At 45.2% G+C, this 11,523-nt stretch overlaps 1 protein-coding gene and 1 non-coding gene across 2 annotated transcripts; both read left to right on the plus strand.

The window, feature by feature from the left end:
• Positions 1-71, plus strand: trnag-ccc. The gene has a single exon. It is a non-coding gene; the product is annotated as a tRNA-Gly (tRNA).
• A 275-nt stretch (positions 72-346) lies between these two features.
• Positions 347-10,278, plus strand: fbxw10 (F-box and WD repeat domain containing 10). The gene is made up of 12 exons (XM_035533559.1): positions 347-878; positions 1,321-1,518; positions 2,793-2,920; positions 3,057-3,173; positions 3,341-3,450; positions 3,837-4,040; positions 4,353-4,474; positions 5,208-5,362; positions 5,776-5,918; positions 6,088-6,246; positions 6,909-7,144; positions 9,242-10,278. Exons 1-12 carry the CDS (start codon positions 347-349, stop codon positions 9,967-9,969), a joined length of 2,832 nt encoding a protein of 943 aa, XP_035389452.1. The 3' UTR covers positions 9,970-10,278.
• Positions 10,279-11,523: the final 1,245 nt, after the last annotated feature.

The raw sequence follows: 11,523 nt of genomic DNA on the forward strand, positions 1-11,523 counted from the left end.
GCGCCGCTGGTGTAGTGGTATCATGCAAGATTCCCATTCTTGCGACCCGGGTTCGATTCCCGGGCGGCGCACAGTTTTTTGGGCTATCAAGATATCAAAACGTACTTTATGTTAACAAAAACTGTAGCATATAATTAGATTGCACGAACATGGTTCTAGTACAGTTCATCTAAACCAAAAATGCAAGAGAAATCTTCCTAGACTGTTAAAAGTAAAGTGCGCCGCGTCTGTTGTCGCTTAGCAACGCACTGAACAGTCTCCGCCGAGCACGTGAAGTGCAGAAGTGGCGAAAAATATTTACACAGAGAAATCGAAAAAATATAAAATATTTACGTGTCATATCGAGATGCATAGGCTGGCCAGAGAGAGGAGCGAGTGGAGCGTTGACGGTACAGCGCGGTTTAGCTGTAAAAAAGAAAACGACGAGTTCAACGTGTGCGGGGGTTGCAAATCATGTCTCTTCCCTACCCAGCTGTACGATTCAACAGAGTGGCTGCTTAGAGCTGACGAGTCATTCAAACGAAGGTTCCTCGCTGGGATCCTAGTGCGCTGTCAGAGTGTGGAAATTCTGGAAAATATCCTAAATGTTTTGCAGGGCACGCTGGGCAAAGATTTCACGTACGCCAGGAGCCACGTTAAAGCTAGCATCCCGGAGGACCCGGGTAGCTTCGACTCGGATGGGACACTCGATCCGGATCTACTCAGAGTGAGCGTGAGGAAGACCTGGGACTGGTTTAGGAACAGCCCGCCCTGGACGAAATCTAGATATTTAATGCGAATCTTGTCCCTGTGTGACACTGAACTTGTGCGTATGTTGGGGAATCTAATTCGCGTACTCATAGCGAGAGAGAGACGGAAGTTCCTACAGATCAGCACAGGTAAAGGGAACCAGGGGCCAGTCTCATATGCAAAACATTTCGGCCTGTTGCTTTTGTGCGATGGAATTAACTTTGGGTAAAAAGTCCCCTAACACAAACTTTGGATACACTGTTAGTGATTCAGTAATGCAAGACAGTCATGTGTTCACAGCTTCAGTGCGTCCTGATCTTGAATCAAATTACTCCTTCCGGACCTTCTGGTACCTCTACAAACATGTCTCTTTTACTCGCGAAATTCAAGATCACCGAGCCAGAAGAGATTGTTCCCGTTTCCCCGAGGATGAACATTTGACCTTACGCACCTGAATAACATGAATATCACATATTTTCAACCCAAACATGCATGTTTTTTTGTCTTTTTAGGTATAGTGTATTTCTATTATACTAACAGAACTGTGAATATAGTATGTCATCGTTCACTGCACAAGATTTTATTTCACAGCAAAGAAAGACTACTGGACTGAGCTGAAGAAGGAGACCGTCGGGAGTCCGAAGAGGAAAAGCAGCGATGCGGACTCTGTCAGCTCCGAGGATCCCGCCCTAATGGTGGTTCCAGGGTCCGCCAAATCCATGTCAGGGGTGAGCCTTCACCGAGACTTCATTCGAGGACTTCCCGTCAATATCGCCAAGAGCATTTTAGGTGAGAAGGGAGATATTATTCCAGATGGTACAGAGAAAACTGTTAACCCCTTACACTCTACAGATCAAGTCATGGGTACAGATTCTCATCCTTCACTTTCTATACCACACACCATTCACATTAGTTTCAATATAGTTACAGAATAATTCACAATAGATACTGATTAATATATTAATCAAGTAATCAGAGTTTAAGGTTAAACGGTTCACTTGCATGAATAGCTGTGCTTTTTCTCATTGCTGTTAAAATGGTCTGGTTGTGCCCTTTAGTTTAGTAACTCAGTAAATAACTACAGTGTAATGTGAGCACAATGCCCCCCATTTCCCCCCTTGTCCTCGCTCAAAAGGTACTCGATATGCACTGTGACCTTTTGCCCCTCAACATGCGTCTGCGCTCGTATAGGCAGGTTTGCCAGGTCTGGCCATGTCGATGAGTATGTGCTCACACCATGATCTAGCCCTGAAACACCTTTATTAACTTCACAAGCTATAATTCAACAACTTTAAACAAACAAACAAAAACAGCTAGCTAAATGTCATGAACATGACATACTGACATATGTGAGACAGACAGATGAGTGATAGACATATGTGAGACAGAAATGGCTGAGACCCTGAAACCCAAAACCCTGCGCTCAGCAAAATGATACTGTGTTCTTTAATCCCAAATGTGTTACTACAGATGGTATTATTTTATTGCCTTTAAACTACTAGCATTTTGGTTTATTTTGGAATGAATGCACTTTTGGAATGCTAGTATGTAACCACAGTGGTAATCATGGAGAACCAGAACAATATCCTGAGGATGGAGTTCTTTTTCCATGAAAACAGGGTCCTTTATTCATTATATTAATATGAATGTGTAAAGTGGCAGCAAAGGTTTTTATTGTACATATATGGTTAAGACGAGAGACCAGGATACCAGTATGTGGCTATTCAAGTCAATGGGTTGAAAGGTGTTCGGTACAATTCCTGTCTGATTAAGTGGGTTTTCTGTTTCTTCCTTCTAGATAAACAGACCTAAAACAAAATTGATTTTCGTAAGCCGACTCATCAGAAAATACTCACTCTAATGACAAAAAGGGACACACAATCACTAATGTTTAGTGAAAAAAAACAGAGATTCCAATGATATGAATGGCTAATGCTTCCTCTTATCTGTATAAAGGGGCAACGATGTGACCCCCTAAATCCACCCCCCTTATCACATCATGTCACAGGCTCTCTGGTGTCACTCACAACCGTCTGTCTGTGAGTTTGTGTTCTCTCCCTCAGGCCTGTTGGATAAGCCCAGTCTACAGAGATGTAGGCAGGTGTCACAGCACTGGCAGTACCTAACAGAGGAGATCCTATCAGAGCTCAGTGTGAAGAAGATGGTGGAAGACCAGGCTATGGTGTTGCAGGTTAATTAATGACTTCATTTTCACATATTTTTTGTTTGTTAATACGATTCGTCAGATATAAGTGTTATCTATCTGTGTGTCTGTCCGGCTGTCGCTGGCTGTCTGTCCATCCTTAATATTCTGTGTCCTCTGACAGGGCAGCTCCTGCTCTGGAGTGAACCCTGCCTATGCCCAGATTCGTGAGGTTCCAGTGCCGTTCAGAGAAGAGGACGATCACATCCACCCTAACAAAATCTCCCCTAAATATAAGAAGGTAATTAATGTAATTAACAAAGTCTTCTTATTTTCAGATAAATGACGATATCAGATAAGCCACGGATTTTTGGGCAGCATAACTCCAATTAGAGTGAGAGAAGGAAGCTGCAGTCTCTGTGGGCGCTGTGTTGGCCCGCTCAAAGGTCTGGCTGTGTATTTTTACAGGATATCAGGGGCTTGGAGTCAGTCTATGTGGGTGTTAAAACCAAGGCAGTGGAAATGGACGAGCGTAATGTATACTGCGGTGCTTTCAACATCCTGGTATTGCTGGACAGGTACCACAGAAGCCGTCAAGCCCCATTTCATTATAAAGTTTAATGATGGTCAGGTCGTTTTAAATAAACCATACTGATGACACATGAAAAGAATAATTATAGGTTTAATTCAAAAGTATCTATTAGTACTGTAACAGTGAGGTTTTGATGATCAACATTATGCCCACTAAAACAAACATGTTTCTTCTCATAGTTAGGCCTGGCTCCTAGAGTGCAGTAACTGTCCTGATCTGGGATGTAACCTGATCCCAGATCAGAACACTTACTGCACTCATTTTAAACCCTGTTTACAACTGTTGGAACAGATCTGACCCTGGGTCATTTGTTCTTCAGTGAATGGATATAGGCTGTAGTGTTTTACTGTTGCTCCTGCCCTCTGCTTGCAGGGAGGACCCCGGCAGGGTGGTCCACTATGACGGAGGCCGGGTGGCAGCGCTGGGCTCCAGGGACCGTGCGGTGCGTCTGCTGGACGTCCCACTGCTGAAGGAGGCGCCGCTGATGATGACAGGCCACGCGGGCAGCGTGCGAGCGGTGCTGGTCTGCGAGGAGAGGGCTCTGGTCATCAGCGCCAGCTATGACCTCACCATCAGGTTAGACCACTGCAGCCACACTCCAGCTGCACAGAGTCAGTGTGTCTCACCATGGACACTCAGTCTAATCAGTAAGCTGCGGTTTGCTTCGCCACTTGCCTGTGCAATACACGGCAAACACAAGATGCGGTATACATCAGACTCAGTCTGAGGTTAACTCTGTGCCAAGGCCTTGCTGACTTGCTGACTTACTAATGTTTTGCAAAACATTCCCCTCGTGCACGGCAGGTATAAACATAAGGGCTAGATGTGTTTTCTTTAAATATTTGAGAGGCTTCGCAAGCTACTAAATGGCCTTGACCTCTTTGGAAGGTGCTGGAACCTGAACACAGGCGCTTGCACCATGCTCTTCACTGGACACACGGGCACCATTAACTGTCTGGACCTGCACGGACACATTCTGGTCTCCGGTGCCAGAGACTGTAAGGTCAAAGGTAACGCATTCGGTTCTGAGCCTGCATTCCATATTTATTAATCTGGGAATCAGGATTCCTAAAAACATAAGTAAGCATTGTCGGTAAGCTCTGTAAGCTTGTTGAAATGTAATACCATGAAACAGTGATCCCTGTGTGTTAATGGACTTTATTACTTTTCCACTTTCATTGTCAAAAAGCAAACATTTTCAAGAATTTGTACACATTTCCAAATGTTGTAAAGCTCATGTGCCTTTTCCACAGCAACGATTTCTCTAACGGTGAGGCAGAAGCACACGCAGAGAAGAGCGAGATTTGTTATGGGCAAATCCAGAATCATAATCGTTGGAACAGTCCAGGGTCATAGAACCAAAATGTACAGCACGGGAATATATGATTAAACTAAATGAAACAAAACATGATGAAAGGGGAAGCAGGCTATAACAAACACACAAGCAACGACAAGAACAAATAACTAAGACTAGCGATAACAGACAGGCAGCCAAAGGCTAGAACACAATGACCAGCAGAACAAACGCAACAAGACAGGGTTTAAATATACGAACTAATAACAGTTAACAAGACACAGGTGCTACAAATAAATGGGCGGGGAAAATGAAACACGGAAACACGAGGCAGGGTAACCGTGACAACGAAGACTAGGGAGTGGCCAATCATAACAATTTCTTTCACGTGCTGTGCCGTGATGTGATGTGATGTGATGTGTTCACTGTGCTGTGCTGTGCTGTGCCAGTGTGGAGTCTGCTGAATGGCCAGTGCTTGAAGAGACTGAGGTTCAGACACCATAAGTCTGTGCAGTGTGTGAAGATCCACACGCCGGTGGTGCTCAGCGGCTGTGAGGGAGGCCTGATCAAGATGTGGGACACAGAGACAGCTGCTTTGCTAAAGGTGCGAACACAAAGGACAAAGCACAAACGAGGGCAGGCGGAAGAGAATTCTCAGTCCTAACATGCACCAGCTTGGAAACGTACATTAGTGCAGGTTAGAAACGTTTCGGATTGATAAGGCTGACCAATATTAATCATCTTCAAGGGGCTGCTCTGCAGGTAACGGAAATGCTGGCTAATCGTATTTAAATACATTTCTTGCTATACATCACATAAATACCTACATCCTAACATTTGAGCAGTTCAGTGATATAACACAGAATAGGTACTATCCACTTTCAGAATGTAGTTCCAAATATATATCTACAAAGCTACAAAATATGTGAACTACAGAGATGAGTTTTTCACAGCTGTTACCAGTAGATGTAAGCCCTTATGGTTTGGGTGTGTGGGTGTGGACGTCTCTCTCTCTAGGTCATGGATGGTCACCAGGGTTCTGTGAGGTGCCTGTTCTTTGACCAGTGGCATATCTTGTCAGGGGGCTCAGATGGACAGGTCCTCGCCTGGAGTACCAACAGTGCCTTTAAAAAGTCCCTTATGACCTTTCCTCATCCAAGGTCAGCGCAGCAGTGCGCAGTCTATCTGGCCTTTTTAAATGGTCAAAACCTCCGCTGCTCAGATGAGAAGTGTATTCGATGAAAATATATATACTGACCCATACTCTGATGGTTATAACCATTATACATCTCTATACGTCTTTCTTATGACTCTTTTGGTTTTCTGTAGGGAAGTGCCAACGCTGTCTTTCCACTTCCTGCGAGTCATCACTGGTTGTGCGGATGGAAAGATCCGAATCTTTAACTTCCTCGGTGGAGACTGCCTTAGAGTCATCAAAATTAGCACCCGCCAGAGCACTGTTCTCTCTCTACATACACATCACAACAAGTTAGTTAGAATAATGAGGATGTCTCCCATACACAAACACAGAAAAATGATCAAATGATCACGTCTCCAAATACATACACACAGAAAAATGAGCACATGATCACATCTACCATACATACACAAAAATGATGACATGCGCAAACAAAGCCTTCAGATCTTTTTTTTTTTTTCATATAGTACCACTTCACAAACCACTTCCAACCATGCAGATAACACAGCAGCATAACACAGCAGCATAACACAGCAGCATAACACAGCAGCATAACACAGCAGCATAACACAGCAGCACAACACAGCAGCACAACACAGCAGCACAACACAGCAGCACAACACAGCAGCATAACACAGCAGCATAACACAGCAGCATAACACAGCAGCATAACACAGCAGCACAACACAGCAGCATAACACAGCAGCATAACACAGCAGCACAACACAGCAGCACAACACAGCAGCACAACACCTCCACCAGCCCATTTTTTCAGCATGGTCTTATTGCTACTATGAGCATTAACATTCGTCATCCCTGTCGCACACTGTCTTTCTGTCCATCCTGTCTCTCTCCCTCTTCATCTCTCTCCCCCTCCCTGTCTCTCTCTCTCTTTCTCTCTCTCTCTCTCTCTCTCTCTCTCTCTCTTTGTTTCTGTCGCTCTGTGTCTCAGCATCCTGGTGAATAGCAGCAGTCGTGTTCTGCTGCTGCAGTTCGCTCAGGAGCGCTGGGACTATGCGGCAGAGCCGATGAGGACGCTGGGTGGTGCGGGCATCTGCGCTCCACCCCGCGACCACAGCATGGCCTCATCTGGTTGGAAGGTCTCCAGACAGAGCAGAGGTACAAGGCTGGCTCCCTCCCACCACACCCGGAGCTGCTCAGCTGCCGGCATGCAGCAGCAGGCACATGGTGGGTACCAGCCTAACTGCTGGCTTTATCAGACAGTTCTCTGTTTTAACTGCTGGCTTTATCAGACAGTTCTCTGTTTTAACTGCTGGCTTTATCAGACAGTTCTCTGTTTTAACTGCTGGCTTTATCAGACAGTTCTGTGCCTAACTGCTGGCTTTATCAGACAGTTCTGTGCCTAACTGCTGGCTTTAGCAGACAGTTCTGTGCCTAACTGCTGGCTTTAGCAGACAGTTCTGTGCCTAACTGCTGGTTTTATCAGACAGTTCTCTGTTTTAACTGCTGGCTTTATCAGACAGTTCTCTGTTTTAACTGCTGGCTTTATCAGACAGTTCTGTGCCTAACTGCTGGCTTTAGCAGACAGTCCAGTGCCTAACTGCTGGTTTTATCAGACAGTTCTCTGTTTTAACTGCTGGCTTTATCAGACAGTTCTCTGTTTTAACTGCTGGCTTTATCAGACAGTTCTCTGTATAACTGCTGGCTTTATCAGACAGTTCTCTGTATAACTGCTGGCTTTATCAGACAGTTCTCTGTATAACTGCTGGCTTTATCAGACAGTTCTCTGTATAACTGCTGGCTTTATCAGACAGTTCTCTGTATAACTGCTGGCTTTATCAGACAGTTCTCTGTATAACTGCTGGCTTTATCAGACAGTTCTGTGCCTAACTGCTGGCTTTAGCAGACAGTTCTGTGCCTAACTGCTGGTTTTAGCAGACAGTTCTCTGTTTTAACTGCTGGCTTTATCAGACAGTTCTGTGCCTAACTGCTGGTTTTATCAGACAGTTCTCTGTTTTAACTGCTGGCTTTATCAGACAGTTCTGTGCCTAACTGCTGGCTTTATCAGACAGTTCTCTGCCTAACTGCTGGCTTTATCAGACAGTTCTCTGCCTAACTGCTGGCTTTATCAGACAGTTCTCTGCCTAACTGCTGGCTTTATCAGACAGTTCTCTGCCTAACTGCTGGCTTTATCAGACAGTTCTCTGCCTAACTGCTGGCTTTATCAGACAGTTCTCTGTATAACTGCTGGCTTTATCAGACAGTTCTGTGTGCTATTATTTTGTTTCAGTCAGCCTAGTCATATAGATGACATGAAGAGTATATATAAATCTGTTACCTTTGGCATTAGGTTGTGAGAACACTGTATCAATATGATAAAGGCGACATGAGTCATATTTCCAAATGTGTATGGAACACAGAGAATTAGCCAGTCTTCTGCAAAATGTGAAGGTCTGGATTTTCAGAGTAGTGCTGTACTAGTCCAAGTTTTAGTCTTAGGCTTTAGTCATTTTTTTGTGCAGTATGCAACTGTTGTAGCTCAGCGGTTAAGGTAATCAGAAGGTTGCTGGTTCAAGATCCACCACTGCCAAGTTGCCACTGTTGGGCCCCTGAGCAAGACTCTTAATCCTCAATTGCTCAAGTTGTACTCACTTTTATCCAAAGCAACTTACAATTATGAGTATCAGCTAATTTCCATAAATGTAAATGTAGTGCATACACTGCCCAGCCTGCGTGAGGCTTCAGTATTAATCCCACCATGCACTCAGCTGTTCAGTGGGGGTTACTGTGGCTGGCTGTGTGGACAGAGCTTCAGATGCACCTCTGCAGCAGGGCCAGTGCAGATGGAGCCCAGCTGCCAGTCTCCCCTGGCAGTGCGTGTAGCCTGGATGCCCACATCCTCACGAGCCCTGCCTTGGACTTGGGTGATTTGCTTAGAGACCTGAAAGTATTACTATGGTGAAGACTTATAATATTTGCACAATTTTTCTCTTGAAAAAACCCAAATGAAATTGAACACTCAGCAAATTGCCTAGTGTCCACTTTTGCTTTTTCCATTTTGCAGTCTTCACATCCTTTCCTTAAAAAGCTTAGAATTGTTAAATCATGTCAAGTAGACTTGCTTATGTGCAGCTTCTAAACAGGATCCGAACTGTTACTTTCAGATAGTTTCAGCCAGACAGCTTTTACTTTAAAGTAAATGAACTTCTAAATGCTGACATCGCTAACAACAAATGATGCCGTTTTTTTTTTCTAATGAAATCATGCCGTGTGAGTCGAAACACCGTGCAGAAGGATCTGTTGCACCTGCACTGTATTTCACAGAAAATCCCCCTGTGACCTCAGAGCGTGTGATGACCCTGAGCGAGAGGGCAATCCGAGAGCGTGTGAGAAAGAGAGGCCTCCATCACCCTGTGACCCCTGCCCAGGTGATCCTAAAGGTCAGCAGTCCAACCCAGCAGCCACACAGCTGTGACCTGGCCTCCTCCGTCATGAAGCTCAACGCTAGGGCACAGGACGCCTTGGGGCCCCTTTCGCTTGACCCAGACAGGCAGCAGCAAACTGGAGGCTCCTCTACTCCACCCCGCAAGACCCCCGCTCAGCCCCGTCCAGCCCCCAGGCCGTCCAAGGCCTACTTCGAAGGTATGGTTAAAATCTACACGCCATTCAGAACCCACACGGTTGACCTCGCCCTCCGGCATTCCCTGCACTCCGGACAGATCCACTCCAGTGTCCCGTCCCCGAAGCTCTTCCGGCCCCGGTCTGGACGGGTCGGCGCAATCACCCCCACAGCCGAAGAAGACAGCCGGACCCTTCGGCCAACGTTCACGAGGAGCGCCGGGAAACACCCGGACCACCGTGTGGAGACGTCGGGGATTAAGCCCACAAAAACTCGCAACACTCTGGATCCCTTCAGAGAACGTGGAGGCTTTCAGCTGAGGACTGACACAGAGGTGGAGGAGCTCACCCAAGCTCAACTGCAAGCCGATCTGTGTCACTCCACCCCACACCCCGCAGACGTGAGAGACGGCATGGGACGGCTTGGAAAATGAAAATCAGAAGTGTGTCAGCTCACGATTACACCAAAGAGGAGCAGGTGTATGCCCCAGAGCTGGGAGGGCACACGTATGTTTGACACATGCACCAGACAGTGTACAGTGCCCTACACCAGCAATGCTCCGCCCTAGACCATGTGCAAGCAAATACATTCAAATATATTTTAAAATGTTTAAATATTCTTTATTCTTCTGTACTTATCACGAGCATATCATGAACCATCGACTGATTTCAGACATTCCTTTAACCCGTCTTGTATGTAACAATTTGAGGCACACCAGTAGTGTCACTATATTATGTATGGATCCCCTATAATGCACAGCACACCTGTGTGAATTAAAATATTCTGTAAGACTGCCCAGTTTCTCTGTTATGATTTCATACTCAAATGACACCGCTGGAGGCCAGCACCTACCCTCCAGAAGCACAGGCAGAAATTAAGCTTTACGAATGTGCTCAGAAACAAAAGGCATGTTGTTGTTTTTTTAAAACAAACATTTTATACATGACTCTGTGATGTAAAACCTGTCTTGTTTTAAAGGATATCCCGTGTGGACAGACACAGTTATTTTATACACCCACAATAATGAATACCGGGTAGACAAAGTGTGCGTTTAAGGTTTAGTTCCACATCATACCACTTTTCTAATTAATGAGAAATACTTTTTTTACATTTCATAGATCGAGTAACTTTCACGGATGATCTGGCGTATTATTCAGTACATGGCGCATAGCAGCTGTCTGGACTAATGCCCTTTCTACTAGCCCAGTGTGTGAGGAGATCATGGGTTGTGTTCATGGGTCTGGACTGGAGCTAGTAAGGGAAATGCTTCCTTAACAATGGGCCTGGATATTCAATGATTCTTCTCAATTTAATGATTCAATGATTCAATGATTCTTCTCAATTTAATATGCTGTTTTTTGTGTGCTTCAGCCAAAAGAGCAACGTAGCATTTATGTTGCTCTTTTGGCTGAAGCACACAAAAAACAGCATATTAAATGCAAAATTAGCACTATGAGACAAATATGAGCTTATGCACAACAAATTAGCTTTAACCCCAAGAAATGTGGTGTATACAACAAGTTGAAAGTTGTCACATTTCGTAGAAATGTTTTTTACAGTGATTAGATCATTAGGAATAATCACAGAGTTTTGGCTCCATGAACTGTCAAAGACACGATGTTGAAGAGTTCACATTGTTTTTCACTAATCATTACAATTTTCACAGAAACCCAGAAATCCCAAACCACCCCCCCCCCCCCCCCCCCAGGCCAAATAAAAGCCCATACAATGTTGTGTGACCCAGGGCATTTTGTCTGCTTCTTTTTATGACCCTTTTTATCAACTAGGCTTATAAAAAGTAGATCTACACCAAAGACACAGAACGCACACAACATCTACCCAAACCGGCTCTCCGTGACCTGTCCGCATGCCCCGGGCCTCTGCCTTTAGGGCATCATTTCAATGTGGATCAGAGAGCGCGGGCGGAGGGCAGCTCAGGCAGCTGCACAGCTGCTTATGAGAGAAAGCAAAAGGAACCGGCGAAGTG

This window comes from Electrophorus electricus, chromosome 14 (genome assembly GCF_013358815.1).
Source record: "Electrophorus electricus isolate fEleEle1 chromosome 14, fEleEle1.pri, whole genome shotgun sequence".
Taxonomy (NCBI): domain Eukaryota; kingdom Metazoa; phylum Chordata; class Actinopteri; order Gymnotiformes; family Gymnotidae; genus Electrophorus; species Electrophorus electricus.